The sequence below is a fragment of the Phodopus roborovskii genome, unplaced genomic scaffold (assembly GCF_943737965.1).
Source record: "Phodopus roborovskii unplaced genomic scaffold, PHOROB, whole genome shotgun sequence".
Lineage (NCBI taxonomy): Eukaryota > Metazoa > Chordata > Mammalia > Rodentia > Cricetidae > Phodopus > Phodopus roborovskii.
Genome location: NW_026126433.1, coordinates 13,272,657 through 13,293,590, shown reverse-complemented (window position 1 = coordinate 13,293,590; position 20,934 = coordinate 13,272,657). Strand labels below are relative to the sequence as shown.

Genomic DNA, 20,934 nt, shown 5'->3' with positions numbered 1-20,934 from the left:
GTAAGTGTGAAAGAAAAAATAGTCACTGAAAGATGGGAAATACTCAGGGAGTCTGGATCCTTTATAGTATTTTATTGATTTTTTTTTATTGCTGAAAAGCAAAGGGCAGCTGCTAAGAGACCTGAAATTTAAAGAGGGACTGTTAAAATAAACCGGCCTAGATATTTAAGACTGCCTTAACTTTAAAAACTCAAAAAAATATATTTGACAAATGGAAATCAAAAAAGCTTTGGAGAAGTGTTTTGTGGATTTGTTCCAGGTTGATCTAGTTTGATCAAGAAAGACCACCTGGATCTTGACAGGTGCTATATATCAACAAAGGTTATGCATTGTTTTCCCAGGACTTGGCCACTATATTAAATTTTCTCTCTAGGACCCTAAAGCTGCTTTATACATATTCAGCAGGTAGCCATCTAGAGAAAACTATGCCCACATTACCAAGAGGAAAGGGGGTGCAGATGGTTTTTGGCTATGATTTGGGTAATGGATGTTTGTTATGATTTATGGTAATATTAGAATATAGGACAAAAGCACAATTATTAATCTCAGATATTTTTCCTTGGCATGGTTTAAGGTATATGGATATAAATTCAAAGTGAACTTTGTTACAGTATATGTTTTTGCTCTTCTTTAAAGGACTTCGGCATATTTATACATATTTAAGGTAATTTTTGTTACAACACATTGTGTATATGTTTCTATTCTTATTTAAAGGATTTTTTTATATTGATAAAATTTAAGGTTATTTTTGTTACAACATATTATGTACATGTTTCTGCACTTATTTAAGGTGTTATAGCTATGCAGCTCATTAAAAACAATGTAAGGTATTATAGTTTTAAAAGCTATTATTATGAACAATTTAGGATAATCAACAAACTTGGGTCAGTAGATAGTCATTTATAATCAAATTTGTAGATCTGTTATGTATGCTTTCCAGATCATATAGGGATATAGTTTAGATAGATGGATTGTATTTAAAACTTTCAAAGACCTACAGGATATGGCATTTAAAATGTTTTATTGATTTATGAATTTTCATGATGATCAGACACATCTGATCCTGGCAGCACCAATTTACTCAGGAGATGGTGGGCATCAAAGAAACTACTTATGGAGTTTGCTTTCACTGTAGCAAGGTTAGCCATTTGGGTAAGAACCAGCTCTTGCCTGAACTGCTTGACTGTATATCATATAAACTGGATATGCAAGTTCTACAAGAAATTGACCACTGAACTTTGCCAAAACAAAGTTGGATAGTCATTCAGGGTTCCTGCTTCACAGAAGAAACTTCCAGACACACTTGCAGGATACAAAGGAAAGTGACTGACAAACTGTAAAAATAGACAGGACAGTCTTTCAAGTTTCCTGCTTCACTGAAAAGTCTGTGAGATACTATGAGCCTGTAGGCTAAAGATGGATGCCCAAATATTGCAGAGGAACTTTGGGTGGTTGTCCATGTAGTCAGAAGTCTCTCTCATTTCTAGAGTTGTTGGAAGTTGTTTGCAGTTCACTTTTTCTTTACTTAACTAATATATCCTTCTGGGACCTTGGATGGAGTTGACTGTATAGGTATAATTGAAGTTTTCATTAGATATGATAGAAAATAAATTAGGTTTAAAACTTTTGACTAACTAAGATAGATAATGCATTATTTTCTTTGAATATGTTAATTGCAAATGGACAGAATATTGTAAATTAATTCTTTTTGTTGTATATAGTTTTACTATGTTAAAGTTAAAAACTCTTTAGACAGAAAAGGAGAAATGTGGTAGAATATTGTTTTAAGTAGTGTGACCTTGTTTATTCTGCATCTGTCTAACTCTGTGACACCGTGGTTCTTTTTATTTATTTATTTTTTTTTTATTTTACATGTGGATCCCAGTTCCCCCTCCCTCCTTCTCTCTCTCCCTCCCTTCTTCTATCTTACCCTCTCTCCCTCCTCACATGCACCCTGACCACCCTCCCTTCCCATACCCCCACACCCATTCCACATGTAGGGCTATGCCATCCAGGTAGGGTCATGTAAATCTGTCAAGTCATTTGAAGTAGGGACTAGGACTTCTCTCATGTCTCTATAGAGACAGCTGACCTAAATAAGGAGGAACAAACAGGCCTCCCAGACTGATAGCTGGGAATCCAGCATGAGACTGACTCAGACCCCCTGAATATGGGTCTCAGCTAGAAGGGATGAGAAGTCTAAGGGACCTCAGACAGTGGAACCAGGATGTATTGTGGACACATCCCTCATGGAGGGATACTCCCTTAACCTAGAAGCTATGGTTCTTTATCTATCTAAAACCCCTGGTGGTCTAATGAAGAGCTGAATGGCCAATAGCAAAGATAGGTGGGGCTGGCAGGCCAAGAGTATAAATAGGAGATAGGCACAAGGAAAGGAGAGCAAGACAACAAGGAGAGGATATCAGGGGCCAGCCATGTAGCCACTCACCCAGTATTGAATAAGATGGAAAGTCAGAAATACAGAAATAACATAAAAGCCCAGAGGCAAAAACGTAGACAAGATAATTTCAGTTAAGAAAAGCTGGCTAGAAACAAGCCAAGATAGGGCCAGACATTCATAACTAAGAATAAGTGTCCATGTGTGATTCATTTGCAAGATGGTTGGTGAAGAACCCCAAAATTGTAATGAGTAAAAAATAAAATACCATAACAATATCCACTTCCTACTTTGCTGGCATGTACCTATCCTATAGCTTTCTGGTTCCTTTTGTTTGGCTCTATTTAGCTAATTAGCTATTAAGTAATGTTATACCAAGCACAACTAGGTATAATAGGTCATTGATGTCATAATTATGTTCAGTTATTGTGAATAGGAGCTAAAAATGTGTACATAGTGTAAGTTAAACCCATGGACATATTTCATTCCTACAAAGTGACAAGAAAACAAATAACAAAATAAAACTTTGACAAGCTAAGATAACTCTTGAAATTTGATAAATTCTATTTTCTGGGTGTTGGCATTTGTTTTGTTACTGTTGCTGTTGTTTATTTCATTTTAATACAAGCTCATAAGGTACATCCCAGGTGGGCCTCAAATGCACTATATAGCTACAGATGACTAAATTCTTGAACATGTGTCTCAGTCTCCAAATTTCTGGCATTACAGTCAGGTACCACCATGAGCAATCCAAAGAAATTAGCATAGTATATTACAACACTCATTGGTTATATATTAAATAAAAAATTAAACTGTTGCTATCAATAGCATTGAAATTTGAGTGATAGAAGATCTATGAGAAGTCTTACCACACACTGAAAAAGAAAAACATATATATTCTGTGAAAAACTCATCCTGCATATGTACTTTCACTGGTTTTTGTTTGTTTGTTTGCTTGCTTTTGTTTTTTTTTTTTTTTTTTTTGGTCTGGGTTTTTTTTTTTCTTTTTTTTTTTTTTTTAGACAGCAATCATTCTATTATAGTTAAAGATAAACTCAGGGACAATGCCATCCAAGGCATCAACCATGTTACAGGAGTTATTTACTCAGCAACATTGACTTTGTATTGGTAGCCTGCTGAGAGCAGGAACTGGACTATAAATTCAGGATGCCATGTCAGAATCCTGACTGATAGAGACAGGGCAAATATGAAAGGCCCAGATACTGAAGGAACAGTAGCAAGAGGTTACACAGTTCAGAGCACTGGCCCCGCTGGTCCAATTTAGACTAGGAAGTGGAAGTACGATAAACCTTTTTAGCCCAGTGCTCCTCAAGCTTAAGTTGCTTCAGAATCACCAGCAGAGTATGTTTGAATATAGATGTATGGCTCCCTTCTTCAAAGTTCCCATTTCAGTCTGACTTGGAAGTCAAGATTTTCCATTTCCTTAAAACTACCCTGTGAGAGACATACTAGAGCAGCATAATCTTCTTTTTACTGTCAAGAAAATAAAGCTCAAAGAAACCGCCATGCTGAAAGTATCCAAAAGATTGCTTTTGTTAAAGTGATGGCTCCAAGACATTATTTGCTGAATTACACGGGAAACTGCAGTTTCAAAACTATTTCTTCCCTGATCTGATTCAATAATATTGAGGAACGACTTGACTAGGCAATGAGGCTTAGGAAGTAGCAATTCCTTAAAAGGAATCCCCATGTCTCATTCAAGCAATTCATTTGAGATTTTTTTTGGAGTAAAACTTCCACAGTCTTGACTTAATAAACACCCACTTGAAGTGATGTAAATATTGCACTTTGGGATGCCAGAAGAGTGTTATTTATTTTCAAGGGCTCTAGGGCCATGCTGAACATTTGGAGGTCACAGGACAATTTGTGATAGTAAATTTCCCCTCCACCAAAGGGATTCTAGGAATTGGAAACTGAGGACAGAATTTGGTGGTAAGCTCCTTATTCTATATGCTTTCTAATTGGACCTGACAAAGAATGTTTGAGGTGATGAAAACATCCTCAATTAAATATCCATTGAATTACAAAATGTCTCTATTAGCATTTTAATTTATTCAAATTTTCTGGAAAATATTCAATTGGGCTAAAAAGTATTAGGGAATATGCAGACAGAACAAGACTAGTAAAACAGTAGCCATTGATAAAACTAGACATATGACAGAGTAGTCACTAGACTATTCAATTTAATTTACAAACATAATAAATAAAACCACAAAAAATAACTTCTAGGGTTTTTCTTTGTTCTATCCTACTTCTTTTGAGCTTAATCACCTTTTTTTTTTTATTATAACAGAATTCGTAATCATTGAGAAATGGTTTTAAACTAGTTCTTCCAGTAGTCATTCCCTTGACAGTATTGAAGAATACCAAATCAAGTACTTGTTTTAGTTTGTCTGTTGTTTTCTGTATAAACTATTATTTGTATATTTACAAATCTATGACTTGAAGACCATACCCCAAAGAACAAAATACTGGTAGATTATTACATTAGAAACAACACAAACAAAAAACAACAGTGAAACCCGAAACTGTAAGACAAAGAAACTGAGCAAATTTAGAGAGAAAAAAATACCTGTGTTGGAACCACAAATGTAAACCACTGCATTCACTATCTTTCCCATTCCTTTCTGTGATATTGAGGTTTTCATGAAAAAAAAAAAAAGGGACACACCCTTCCCAATAGCATTATACTTGCAAAAGAAATTTTCATTTAGTATCTATTTAATGGACATTGAGAAACAATACATAATGCTGTACATGTTTAGATCTAGCAAGTCCAACACATAATGGTATGGTTAATAGTTATACAGTGGTTCAACCTTGTGAGAATATAGGCAGCAATTTCTAGCACTATCGGAAATTGTGTTCTAAGCTGAGAGGTGTTGGTGGATATTTGATCACACATTGAACACGTAGTTCATATTTTCATTAACTAAATACAATTAACCTTGGATCAGGAGGAGTATTTAGCCACTAGTTGACAGAAAGTAATCATAGAGCATCAGAAGGCATCTGGAAAAGATAGATGAACTGGAAGTAGTAAGGAAAGATTTGAAGTGGCATTGTCTTTTGTTTTGTTTTGGCTGAGAAGAGAGAAGTTTAGCTAGTTGATCCTGGACCTCTCTGAGTTAGTAGGTTTTCACCTCAGCCTTTGAATATTTAGTCTTGTTAAAAATACAGTGATAGAGTCCCTGGGTTGGACCCTGATCCTGCTGCTCCTGTCTCCTGTCCCCATCGAGAGCACCCTTAGAGCTCTGATACACCCCCACCCATCCCCACCACGAGCCTGCCCCCCCCCACCTTGTGCCCTACCCTACCCACGGTCCTGCCACTCTGGTTGAGCACTGGGACAGAGGGTGTAGCCAACAGTCCACCCTTCTTTGGAGACTTCTCAGAGCAACTCTGAGACCTGACTATCCACGAGGGACCACCCGTAATTTCCAACTATTTGGTCTCTGACCCCACCTCCAGTCCTCTGCTGGAGGCGTGGGCCCCTCCCAGAGATCCGCCTATCTCTGCAGGACCACTGTGAGTTCCTGCTGGCATCTTCTACTGGATTCTCATTCTTGACCCCATCCCTGGGTCCCTGTCTGCAGAGAGACCTCCTAGAGAGCTTGGACCACAGAGAGCTACAGATATTGAATCTCAGACCCACATAAGCCCACCGGGGAAGTACCATAAAGAGAGGGGGAGACCCCACCAACACCTACTGGAAGAAGCTATGAGAAGAAGGCAATACAAGAAAACACCTGACAACAGAAAGACAAGCATGACACCACCAGAATCTAGGGAATCTACACCATCTAGAATGAAACACAACAACAAAGCAGAGGAAGAAGAAGGGAACGACTTAAAATTATCATCATAAAAATGATAGAGACCCTCAAAGAAGATGTGAGAAAGCCCTTAAAGAAATGGAGAAAAAAACAAACAAAAAAGTGGAAGAAATGAACAAATTCCTTAAGGAACTTACAGAAAGCCAAGAAAAAACAATTAAGCAGGTGAAGGAAACAGTTCAAGACTTGAAAACTAAAATGGAGACAGTAAAGGCAACACAAACCGAAGGAATGCTGGAAGTTAAAATACTGGGCAAAAAATCAGGAACTACAGACACAAGCATAACCAACAGAATTCAAGAGATGGAAGAGAGAATCTCAGGCGTAGAAGATAAACTAGAAGGAATAGATTCATCGACCAAAGAAAATCATAAATCCAACAAATCCTTAACACAAAACATCCAGGAAATGTGAGACACCATGAAAAGGCCAAACTTAAGAATAATAGGCATAGAGGAAGGTGAGGAAGCCCAGCTTAAAGGTGCCGAAAACATATTCAACAAAATCATCAAGGAAAACTTTCCAAATCTGAAGAAGGACATGCCCATGAAAGTACAAGAAGCATACCAAACCCCAAATAGGCAGGGCCAAAGGAAAAAGACCCCTTGACATATAATAATCAAAACACCTAGCATACAGAATAAAGAAAGAATATTAAGAGCAGCGAATGAAAAAGGACAGGTAACATATAAAGGCAGACCTATCAAAATTACACCTGACTTCTCCATGGAAACCCTCAAGGCCAGAAGGTCCTGGATAGATGTTCTAAAAGTATTAAGAGAACACGGATGCCAGCCTAGGCTACTATATCCAGCAAAACTCTCAATCACTATAGATGGAGAAAACAAGATATTTAATAACAAAACCAGATTTTCCCAATACGTATCTACAAATCCAGCCCTACAGAAAGTATAGGAAGGAAAACTCCAACCCAAGGAAGGTAACTACACCGACAAAAATGTAGGCAACAGATAATCCAACTTCACCAGAAACCAAGGTTAAAGCAGAACTAATATATTCACAATACCACTGCCAACAACAAACCTAATTCAAACAAGCATCAACAATCAATGGTCCTTACTTACCCTCAACATTAATGCTCTTAACTCACCTATAAAAAGACACAGGCTAACAGAATGGATACGAAGACAGAATCCATCCTTCTGCTGCATACAAGAAACACATCTAAGCTTCAAAGATAGACATTACCTCAGGGTAAAGGGTTGGGAAAAGATTTTCCAATCAAATGGAAATAAGAAGCAAGCAGGTGTAGCTATCCTAATATCTAACAAGTTAGACTTCAAACCAAAATTAGTCAAAAGAGATGAAGACAGTCATTTCATATTCATTGCAGGAGAAATCCATCAACACAAAGTCTAAGTTCTGAACATCTATGCCCCTAATGCAAAGTCACCCACATTCATAAAAGAAACACTACTAAAACTCAAAGCTCATATAAAACCTCACACACTTATAGTGGGAGACTTCAATACACCACTTTCAACACTAGACACCACAAATCAGAAACTCAATGAAGAAACAAAAGAATTAACAGAAGTTATGTTTCAACTGGGGTTAACAGACATCTATAGAACATTCCATCCAAAGACAAAAGAATATACCTTCTTCTCTGCTCCACATGGAACCTTCTCTAAAATCGACCACATACTAGGTGACATAACAAACCTCAACAGATACAAGAGAATAGGCATAGTCCCTGTATCTTATTGGACCACCATGCTTTAAAATTGGAATTCAACAACAACACAAATAGCAGAAAACTTGCAAACACATGGAAACTGAACAACGTGCAATTGCAGCACACTAGGCTTCAAAGAATAAATAAATAAAAAAAATTAAGGACTTTCTAATATTCAACAAGAATGAGGACAAAACATACCTGAACTTATGGGACACCTTGAAAGCAGTGCTATGAGGGAAGTACATTGCACTAAGTGCCCATATGAAGAAAACAGAGGATAGTCACATAAGAGAATTAACAGCCCAACTGAAAGCCTTAGAACAGAGAGAAGCGAATTCACCCTGTAGGAGTAGACACCAGGAAATAATCAACTTGAGGGCTGAAATCAACAAAATAGAAACCAGGAAAACAATACAAAAAAATAAATGCAACGAAGAGTTGGTTTTTTGAGAAAATCAACAAGATAGACAAACCTTTATCCAAATTAACGAAAAAGCACAGAAAGAACATGCAAATTAACAAAATCAGAAATGAAAAGGGGAACATAACAACAGACACAGAGGAAATCCAGACAATTTTCAGGTCATACTTTGAAAATCTGTATTCCACACAAATTGAAAATTCAAAGGAAATGGACAAGTTTCTGGATAACTATCACTTACCAAAATTAAATCAAGAACAGACAAACAACTTAAATAGACCTATAACCGCAATGAAATAGAAGCAGTCATCGAAAGCCTTCCAACCAATAAAAGTCCAGGGCCAGATGGATTCAGCGCAGAATTCTACCAGACATTCAAGGAAGAACTAATACCACTACTCCTCAAACTGTTCCACAAGATAGAAACAGAAGGTTCATTGCCAAACTCTTTTTATGAGGCCACAATAACCTTGGTACCCAAGCCTCACAAAGACACAACTAAGAAACAAAACTACATACCAATATCCCTGATGAACATCGATGCAAAAATACTCAATAAAATACTGGCAAACCTAATTCAAGAATACATCAGAGCAATCATCTACCATGACCAAGTAGGATTCATCCCTGGAATGCAGGGATGGTTTAACATACGAAAATCTATCAATGTGATCCACCATATAAACAAACAGAAAAAGAAAAACCATATGATTAACTCCCTAGATGCGGAAAAAGCCTTCAACAAAATTCAACACCCTTTCATGATAAAGGTCTTGAAGAGGTCAGGGATAACAGGAACATACCTAAACATAATAAGAACAATATACAGCAAACCAACTACCAACATCAAAATGAATTGAAAGAAACTTTACCCAATCCCTCTAAAATCAGGAACAAGATAAGGCTGCCCTCTCTCTCCATATCTCTTCAATATCATTCTAGCTAATGCTATAAGACAACAAAAGGAGATCAAGGGGATCCAAATTGGAAAGGAAGAAGTCAAACTGTCTCTATTTGCAGATGATATGATAGTTTCCATAAGCGACCCAATAAACTCTACCAGGGAACTCCTACAGCTGATAAACACCTTCAGCAAACTAGCAGGATACAAGATAAACTCAAAAAAATCAGTAGCCCTCCTTTTTTTCAGACAACAAAGGGACACATCCCCCATGGAGGGATACCTGCCTTAATCTAGAGACAGGAGAGAAGCCCTTGTCCCTACTTCACATGACCTGTCAGACCTACATGACCCCTACTGGATGACATTCCCCTCATATGGAATTGGGGTGGGGGGATGGGAGGGTAGTTAGTGTGCATGTGAGAGGGCAGAGAGGGTAAAAGAGAGGGAAGGAGGGAGGGAGGAAGGGAGGGATTAAGGGAGTTTGGGAGGTATGGAGGGAGGAAGGGAGGGAGGGAGAGGGAACTGGGATTGACATGTGAAATAATAAATTAAATTAAAAAAAAAAATGCTTTGACTCCAAAATTTACGTTGAAGGACAAATTACTGGGGAAAAGGATTTCTATTTTTGTTTCCACAGAAAATGAAAAGATGTGGATTCCTTCCAGACTAATGTGGTTTGATCAAGCCAGACTGCCTGAAACAGAGTATGAGATGATCCTACATTCAAAACAGCTGGACAAAGCAGACTGACAGACTAAAGCCAGGATTTCTGAATCTTCTTGAATCCCCCATGACAGTGCCCCTTACCAGCAAGAAGTAGTTTGGAAAGAACAATGCCCAAATTCCCAAATATTGTCTAAAAATATTTGTTTTCATTTAAATGGACTTGGTTATATAAAATAAATAAATAAAATATATAGAAACTCAAAAAAAAAATACAGTGATAGAGATTTAGTTAAAGCTACCTTAATGGCAGTGACAGAACTGGTGCCTGTAGGTAGGTAATTCCCACCAGGCTGTGGCCTAAGGGGCTGGTGCACTGCTAGAGAATCAGGCTGGCAACTGCAGTCTCAATTTATGCCTGAAAGAGCAGTGTATTAAGGCACAGCCACTGTGCCAAGGTTAAAACAACAGCGTAGTGGCTTATACGTGTAATTCAAAGGTTTAAGTGGCAGAGATAGGAGAGGATGACTACCACAATATGAGTCTAACCCATATAACACAGAAAGTTCGAGGACAGTCTCAAGCTACAGAGTGAGGCCCTGTCTCAAAGCCAACATACATTCTAAAGGAATGACAGAAATCTCAAATCACTTGACAAATGATCCTGTCAATTACAGCAAATGGCAATCATTGGAAATCCTCAGATTTTGGTGGCAATGGTTAAAAAAGAATATTTAAAGTCTTTTATCACTGCTATACATGGTGATTAAAAAAAAAAACAAAAAAACCTGACAGCATGCAAAACTAAAGAGCCAATAGCATCATGGGAACTGATACTAGTACATAGGACTAAGATTAGACAATACTGAGTGAAAGGAATGCTGATTCTGTAATACGTTGGCAATATTTTAAGCTTAAGTTATTTCACTATTGAACAGAAAAAGCATTCTGAGATAACTTAATACTTTGCCCAGCCTTTTGCTAGATAGGTCTGAACTCTGCATTTGTAAAATAACCAAAGACAAAAACCTTATTTACCTTATAAACTAATCAATAATATAATATGTTTGCTGTCTGTCAATAGCATACATTATTGAAATGACAACTGATTATAGTTTTCTAGAAATGCTTTATTCCAACAGATTGGCAGTACGCACATTTGATAAAGTTTTCACTTAAAAAACCATGGCACACTTAGAAATATTTACTTTACTATATATTGGCTAAATTAGATATCATACACTTACAAATCATGTTTGTATGAGGCTGAGGCTTATAAAAACAAGCTTACCAAGACTGGGGTACCCAGGTGTAGAAGGATCTCCTCCTGGATTCAGTGTCACCATAAAGGTCTCAGAGCTAAGATCTTCAGACGTTGGTACATCACAAGGGTCAGTGTAGAGAAGAGCACCTCCAAACCCAGCCTTTTCCAATAAGGAAAGCTAAATAGGGTAAATAGGTTAAGGCATTATACACATTAGATATTCACATATTATTGCTTTCTTATTGTAGGCAAATGAAATAATTCATAATTCTTACAACATTTTTTTAAAAAGCTACTTTATTATATAAATAATATATCAAGAGGATATAAAATGTTATTTAACCAATTTATTACAAATAATATTTAATTTTATACTGAAATAAATACCTATTCAGATAAAATTCTGTATAATTATATTTTGTGAAATGAGCTTTCACTGAACTCAATCCTTCTGCAGGACCTTTGTACAAGCATTTGTTTCCATCTAAAACAGTCTTCTCTAAGTCTTCTTTTTCTTAAGTCTCTCTCTCTCTCTCTCCTTCCCTCCCTCCCTCCCTCTCTTTCTTACTTTCTCTGAGAGGCTTAGCTGAGTGCTCTATCAAACTGATACCCATGCTCTCCTAAGCCCTGTGGTTGTTAATAGCTATACTGAGTGTATTTGTCTGTGTTTCCAACATATGATAAGCTATCTAATTTATCACATCTTACCATTAGCCTAAAAGATCCAGAAAATCACATTAACAAAAGATGCCTTACTCAAGATACCATTATCATACTAACCACACAAATGTGTGGCAACTAAACATAAGGGAAACTGTCTAGAGTGAGGCAATGTGCCTCTCTTGGCATTGAATTCAGGTGCTGTCTGTCACAATGCCTGGCATGTAGATGATGCTAAATGAATGAGTCCTGCAGACTGATTACATGAGGCCTCGGCTTCACATAATTCTGAGCTGACTTTGTAATGCAGGCAGGTTCAACTTAGCAAGCAACAGCTTGCTTTTTAATTATTTTATTTTTTTAAACTTTCCTTTTATTTATTCTTTGTGTCTTTCACATTATGCATCTCAATCCCATTCTTCTTCCCATCCATTTTTATCTATGCTCTGCCATTGCATCCTTCCCCACTCCCTTCAAAATAAAAGAGAAAGAAAAGAAAATTAGAAAAGACAACTGCCCTCATGGAAGCAGTGAAGTGATGCAGTGAGTTATGCAGTATACTCTATACTCTTTAGTCCATACATCTTCACTTGCAAGTATTCATTGCAAAGAGTCATTTGTCTAGTTTGTGGCCTCTAGTTTCTGCTACACTACCGTTGCCCTCTGTTATGGAAATCCTTTAGCTTTGGGTCTGCAGCACTGGTTCCTTCATGAGCGTCAGCAGATCACAGGTGGGTGGATGTTGGTGTGGGCCAACTCTTAACCCTGGTTCTGTTCCTAGATAGTTGTAAGATTGGTCAGCCAGCCAGCTCTCCAGGGTGAGCTCTCCAGATTTGCTTCAGCTATTTTACCTTTTGCTTCAAAGGGCAAAGAACTGGCCAGTTCTTCTGCTCTCATGCCCTCAGGGCCAGCTTACCCACATCTACACCAGTTCTGTGTTGCCAAGGTGAGGTTCAGTATCTACTCTCCCCAGTGCTGCAGCTAGGGAGGGAAGGGTCAGCTTTCCCACTCTTAGCACAACAGGGCCCGCTCCCCCAGCTGTCACTGGTAGCAATGGGGGTGTCACTCCCTCACTCTCACCACCGTATGGTAGAAGAGTGGTTGGACCAATTATCCCAAGTTCACATTCTTGGGGCTGGTTCACCTGCAACTCTGGCAAGATCCACTTCTAAAGCGTATCTTTGGGAAGGGAAGATATACCTTTAATCTGGGTCACACTTTCTGGTGTCAATCTATAGAAAGGACAGTGAGGAAGGAAGCTTTCCATCTTTACTTGATTATTTTGCATTTAGCTGACAAGTCCATTCCTTCACTGGCATTAGAGCCTACTTATTTGGAATTCCAGTGTATAATGAAGACCAGCTGAGACATCAGCTTCATGGATTACACACTATTTGATTCTTGAACTCTCCATTTGTAGACAGCCATTGGTGGATGGAATAGTTTCACCACAGACGACAAGACATTCTAGTAAACAAGTGCGTGCATATTCTACAAGTTCTGTTTCTCTAGAAAACCCCTACTAATACAGTGAGTTCCACTAAGGTGTATTCCCTATTTTTAAACAAATAAATTGCAATTTCATTACAACTAAGGCATATGTGAGTATAGTCATCCCCTTCATATGTCTTTCTGTGGTTTCGATTCTTACTTTGTCTATATCTGTCTCTATTTCTCTGTCCCCTCCACCAAATTTCTACTCATCATCTTCCTTCTCCATCCCTCTGTTTGTTATTCTCCCTCCTTCCTTTCCCATTTCTCTCTCTTTACCTTTTCTTAGTGTTCTGGCCATGCTTTGTGACTGAAGAGATAGCTGAGAGGCATAACGCTTAAGTAGGATATGCAAGGCTCTGGGTTCATTTGCACTGAAAAAAGCAAGTTTATTCAGAATAGTACCCTCTTAGACTGCAATGTTTATTGAACCTTTTGCTTGAAAGTTATTTTACTAAAAAGCAATATATGCCTATTGTTAATTTTCATTAATTTATTTAAATTTTGTGTACTAAGCTATAATCCCTTTTATAAAAAATATAAAGAATCATACTTTTCTGCAGCTTATTAACTATAATGAAGCAGTGCGGAAAACTGAATACTCTTTTCTCAGGTAGATTGCTTCCCTGAGTCTTTAAGGTACAACACTTATGTGTACTGGCTTTCTCTTCTATCCTCCTTTGTAATTGTTGGCCTTGTGGCAAGAACTTCTGTGTTGTTAAATTTGGTCTCAAGTGTCATCTGTAGCTTGCATTCAGTAGCTTAATTCAGTAACTCTTAATTTCATGAATTATTTACTGGTGTATTTCCAAAGCAGTTGGCAGTAAAGGAGGCAATTTCCAAAATAAAGCCATGTATTAATACATCTGAGTGCACTAAATCACACAGAAACTGGTCCTATGCATATTGACGCAGCATTGTGAACATTCTAAGAGTCAGTTTAGCTAAAATGTTGAAAAAAACCTACTGCTAAATGACATATATATATATATGTATATATATGTGTGCGTGTGTGTGTGTATATATATGTGCCTATATATGCATATGTATGTATATGCATGTATGTATGCATATGATGTCAACTTGCCAACTTGACATAAACAAGAGACATCCAGGAAGGGGAAATTGCCTCAATCAGTATAGTTTGTAGGCATTACTATGAAACATTTTCCTGATTAATAATTTATGGGAGAGAGTCTAGAACATTGTGGGTGATATTCACCTTGGGCAGATGGTGAATTGAACAATAAAGAACTAAACAAGCCATGAGGGATAAGCCTGTAAGCACTGTTCCTCCATAGATTCTGCATATTTCTTGTCACCAGGTTTGTGTTTGAGCTCCTACCTTCACTGTTTCAGTGATGGAATGATACCATCAAGTGTAAGCTGAACAAATCTTTTTCTTCCACAAGTTAGCTTTGATAAGTGTTTTATAAAAACAACAGAAAATGTGTAGGATATGAAGAGATTATTATAAGTATTATATATTTATTAGTATTAATAAATGCAGTAAGAGCAATCTAGTATAAAGGGGTGAAAGCAGATAGGCTTATGCCATCTCTTTTTGGTGCAGGAAGACTGCCCATTGTCAAAGGTGAGAGTATTTAGCACTGTTCAGCAACATTTGCATCTAGGACAACTTTAGTCTGTGGATAATAACTGTATTAGCTGTATAATTCCTGAAACTAGGAGTCAATTGTTACATTACAATTTCCTACTTGGTTCTCGTCATGATGCTGCTAAACATACTGAAGTGGTTTATAGATTGGAGAGTCCAAGCAGACACAGTACACACTGTGCAAGAAACTGGTGATAAAGCAGATGACAAGAAGAAAAGTAATGCTTAATGCAGACCCTGGTCATCCACATTCCCTTTAGCTAGACTAGCTCATACTTTTTCTTTGAAAGGGTTTCTATTACTTGCAAGTAAATCCACATCAATCAACAGAAATTCAAAAGTGAATTATGATGCCCATTTTGACATCATGAAAATATGACAGCTTACGTGACCTGTCTCCTTGGTTTCATCATTTAGAAAATGTACAAATTGAACTACATTTTCCTCAAATATGTTTTCTTGTCCAAATTAAAAAACATGTAGTCTAACCGAATGATCTTAAGATGTCAACCAAGACTTAATTATTATTTTAAGCAGGTGTCTATTGTTTAACAAGGACATTTTCTCAGGAACTGCTGATAGGCAAATTTACTATTGTGCAAACTCTGCTCACACAAACTGGGATAGTCTATGTGGTCCAAGTATGTCATGACCACAGTTGAAAGAAACACACACACACATACACACACACACACACACACACACACACACACACTACATGTTGTCATATTTCAATTTTTCATCTAAAGCTATATATGCTGACACTTGCCTGTAATACTAGTACCTGGAGATTGTACAGAAAATTCAGTTCATGATCCACACCAGTTACATAAAGAGTTCAAAGCTATCCTGTGATACGTGAGTCCCTATCTCAACAATTAAACCCTAATGCCAACAAATTTACTTTTTAACCATTGGCCAGAAATGTATTCTCCAAAAATAATGATTTTTTCTGATTAAAAATATTTATAAATAATGTAGTTTTATTATTTGTTTTCTCAGAATATATTGTACTGGTATCTAATTTTGTATTACTCTCACATTAGATGTAGGTAATATTAAAGTAGTATCATTTTAATGTATTAAAACATCTGTGAGCAAGCAGACACATCCTTTCATTTCATTCAGATATAGATTGATATTACATTGTGCAATGCTAATTTTGTTTTAAAGCTTATTCATAACATTTATTCTCTAAACTTCAGGGCTTATTGGCACAGGGACTATTTATTATGTAATCATGTAAAGCTAAAGAAACACTGTTTTAATGGAACTAGCAACATTATGTTTATCATTGGAACATTTTTACTACTCTAAATGCTTCAATAAGTAGTCTGTTTCAAGAAGAAAACTTAGATGCTGTACAAATTTATTAAATGTGTTCATTCAAATTGCCTACACTGGTAAGTGCTAACTTTTCCAAACTTAATATCTCTGTCTATCTATCTGACAATATGCTTTCAATGAAAATAGGAATAATAAAACCAACTTCCTTTTCACATAATTTGACCTTTAAAAAAAAAAAAAACCACAAAGAGCCCATTGTACTAGATGTTGCTAAATACTTTGACCTGTGATCTTTATTGTAAAGTGATAACACAAGTCATCTACTTCAAAATTCTTGACTGACTTTCACCATATCTCCTTATGACTAATGGTCCAGACATGGCAATTAGACTAGTCACTCTAAAGAAATTCTTTAGCTGTCCCAACACACATTCAAGTTGGTATACAAGTTTTCTTAGTTACTTTTCATATTGTGATTAAATATACCAAAGAAAGCTAATTAGGAAGAAGGACTTAGTTTTATTAATAATTTCAAGGTTATAGTTCATCATTGTTGAGAAATAACAGATTAGGAACTAAATGCAGCTGGTCACAAGGCATGATAAATCAAGAAGCAGACAGTGGTAAATGCATGTGCTCAGCTCATTTTCTCCTTGCTGTACAGAAAAGAGCACAAGCCAGGGAAGGGTCCCACCCACAGTGGGCTGGCATTTCCTAATTAATTATCTTAATCAGAATAATCTTTCATAGGCATGCTCAGAGTCCTGTCTGCAACTTAATTTTAATTCTAAGTTTATACTCAAGAGAAAAGATCATCACATGTTAATGATGAACCCCTGCCACCACAGTACAGGAACTCAAATTTTAAAGTATGTATAGTGTCAGTAATATTTTATTTTGTTTTTCCGTCTAATAATTAAAATGTGTTTGGGGAAAACTTTAGCAATAACAAATTTTAACCAATGTGAAAGGGGATCCCTACAGCTTCAAGTTATTTACTTAGTTCCTAGTGGAGTGAGTGGCAAAAAGTGACTTTTCTACTGTTCCTGAACATCTGTATGTTTTAGTGTACTAATCAACTAATGAATGACTGAATGAATAAATGTTTCATATGTATCTATAGTTTATATAGCAAAGGTATCCCACATAAATGTTATTTTGTTTTGTTGTCCACACAGTAGGAATGAGAAGCTCATACAATAAATTTTGTTGTGAAATTCACAGATACTGTTACAGTGTGATTCTAAATTATAAGCTAGATTATTTTTAAATTTTGGGAATCAAAACATTTTATTAAGTGTGTTATGTTCTCTATCATCCTTTAAAATACAAATTAAAATTAGTTTTATGTTGTTCTGATTTCCATTCTGTCATTGAAGAGGAGAGACAGAGAGTTGGTGATTTGCCTAGAAGGCTTTGATATCATGATTTTTGTCTTCCTGACAAGGTCTTATATGTGAATATATTAGGCCATTTCAAGGTTGCTGATCCCACACATCATATCATGAGCCACATTTACACATTTCTCATTGTATAGAGTATGCTACCAATTGCCAAATAATCATATGCCAAGTGGCAGTACCAGTTCTGTGGTCAAATATCAGAGTATCACAAAGACTTTACAAGATTTAAGCTTCCCAGGAATTTTACCGTCAACATAGGTGTCCATTGCTGTAAACAGGTTGAATCTGGGTACTGAGTGAGTACATAAGTTTAGACAACCAGGGAAAATCAGACAAAAAATTCAAATCCACAGTAAAAGAAAAGGAGTCTCAATTGGTTTCTGGTCCTTCTTATACTTCTGTTCCTACTTTCAACTGAGTAGCTTTCATTGTCCAGTTGTTATTTTCTCTATATAAGCCATTGCTCCAGTATCTAGTAAGAAATTATTGAGTTCAGCAGCTGAGTTCAGCCATCCTCATGAATTGTCAACTAATCCTTTAGGACTGAAATGTGCTAGCCTTGTCTTTTGGTTTTGCTTGCACAAAATTCAAGGCACATCAAAGGCTGATGATTCTGTTTTCCACACTTGCACAGCCTTGCTATAGCACTAGCAATTGTATTAGGCCTTTGTAGATATGACAGCTCTTTGAGATCTCATAGGGAAAGCATGAGGATAATATAGAAAGACTGTAAGTCAACAGATAGACTTGCTCTTCCCAGATGAGTAGGGGTCCCTCCATACTCACATATTGAAATCCTCAAAGTCAGTACACATTAATATTCAACTACTATTGGAGGTAGAACATTTGAACAAGGTCATTAATATTCAAACAGGACAAATGAGTGAACAGTAGTCCCAAAAGGTACTCCTTACAATGTAGGAGTGAAAAAGTTACATAGTTACCAAAGTATTTGCTGCATAGTTTTGAGGACCTGATCTGCTCAACCCAAATGAAAAAGCTAGATGTGGTGACATATGCATTTGTTTATAATCCCAGTGCCTCTGAGGAGGATCCATTTTGATTCCTAAGGTTCAGTGGCCAGCCACTTAGTTTACTGGGAGAGCCTTCAGCCATGTAGAGACCTTCCACAAAATACCTAAGGGAGCACACCCTGGGCACAAACACACACACACACACACACACACACACACACACACACACACACACACACACATGCACACCAATTATCAGAAGATAGGAATACAGGAAAATGGGAGAAAACTGAAAACTAAGAAGAGAAAGCTCAGAAACATTCTAAAACTATATCAATACTTCAATATGCAAATTTCTGAGAATTTCTGTTCTTTGCCTAACCCAACCTGTAGCATGTTGTTATAGCAACCTAATGAAAAAATAGCATACCCACATAAGGAAGCATCAAGTAAGCTCTGACAAAGATTCAGGAACACAGATGTAGTTACCATCTTCTGAGTCAGGTTGATAAATCACCATGTGTTTATTACACATCTGCTGTAGGACAGGTACTGATTTTAAGTCATTCTTTGATTTATAGTCCGATCATTTAATATCATTCATTTGAATTCTCATTATATAGCGGCTAAATCTGTGGCTATTGAAGGCTTGGCAAAAGGACTCTTGTTGGGGATTGAACAGTACTTTCCCAAGTTCAACTCTGGGCATTTTTCTATTGTAGTGCATCTTTGTTTTCTAGATTAATATCAGCTTGATACAAGTTAGTGTCATTTGGAAGAGGGAATATCAAATCGAGAAACTATATGTACTTGATTGGCCTCTGAAAAAGCCTTTGGGGAATTTTCTTGATTTTTAACTAAATTAGATGGGCCCAGCTCACTGTGGTTGATGACACCCATAAGCTGATGGTCTTGGTGCTATAAGAAAGCAGGCTGAGCAAGCCATGGAAAGGAAGCTAGTTAGCAGCACTCCTCTATGGCCTGTGCACCAACTCCTGCCTTGACTTCCATGGATGACACACTACAACTATAAGCTATAATAAACACTCTTCTCCCCAAGTTGATTTAGGTCTTGTTCTCAAGCCATAGAAACCCCAACTAAGACAATGTTTTCTTATCAGTAATATAGTCACCCTTTATATAGACATTGGCTGAAGGGTGAGTTTATAAAATGCAAATGGCTCCTACTGTGACTTGTTTTCTAGGAAGATGCTTCTGTTAATACTGTAAGAATTGCATGTCTGTCTGTTTAGATTGTTAAAATAAACCAACCAGATTTCATGAGGGTTCTATTGTGGGAATTAATAAATATTAAGAGAATGCACTAAGATATTTTGTAAACTGACCATAGTATTTTAAATCATGTATCCTAGCTGGGTACAGTAATGCATGCCTCTAATATCAGTCACTCATCGGTCGTGGAGACAGAAGGACACCCTCAATCACATAGTAAAAAAACTCAGATTGGGCTACATGAGACCCTGTCTGCAAATACTAAATAATGGATGTATGCCTTCAATCACAGCACTCAGGAGGCAAAGGCAGAATCTTGACCAGCGGGGCTCCATGGTGAAACCCCATCTCAATCAAAGCAAAACAAAAATATACATAACACAGGAAACCAGCAATTAATAAAATAATCTAGTATAAATAAAATAACCAAAATCTTATACTACATAATACATTTTAGTAGATGAAAAACTAAAAATAATATAAATAATGTAAGCCACTTTGTTAAACACTTATTTTCACCTCAATAACTTACAGCTCACATTTTATTACAGAAATTCCTGTGACTGTTATTCCCACTAGCAGGCATGCATTTGGCCTTTACTTGTGTATTGTATTGGAAAGATGACACTAAATAGTGCTGTAGAATCTTGCTTTCTTTGCTATGTTTCAGAAATAAACACACTTTTTTTGTTATCTAGAAAAAGACTATTAAAGCAAGACAATTTACTGCAATCAGACAAAATGTACCCAAGGATGATCATAGCATTCTTCTTAGAAATCACTCTGTACCTTAACGTGTGATTTCAAATTGCTGTACGTGATGTATAAAGAGTTACTTCAACAACCCTAGTGACATTAATAAGAAGCGCCTTCACTTTTTATAGGGGAGATACGCTGGAGGGAAAGTTAATCTTACTGCAAAGGTCTGAAACAAAAGTTTCCAATTTGTATTATCACAATTGAAGAAAAGGGAGAAAGGGAGGAAGAAATAATGATAGGGGAAAGGGAAGCATCAAGGAGGTATCCCTTGGTATTTATGCTTTATCTTGTGATAAAAGA

At 36.8% G+C, this 20,934-nt stretch overlaps 1 protein-coding gene across 1 annotated transcript in view; it reads right to left on the bottom strand.

Moving 5' to 3' along the window:
- The window catches only part of Naaladl2 (N-acetylated alpha-linked acidic dipeptidase like 2), a 659,654-nt gene that overhangs the window by 455,613 nt on the left and 183,107 nt on the right, over positions 1 to 20,934 (bottom strand). Inside the window, exon 5 of the mRNA XM_051185714.1 lies at positions 11,237 to 11,387. Coding sequence (XP_051041671.1) covers positions 11,237 to 11,387 — 151 coding nt within the window. The remainder of the gene's footprint in view (positions 1 to 11,236; positions 11,388 to 20,934) is intronic.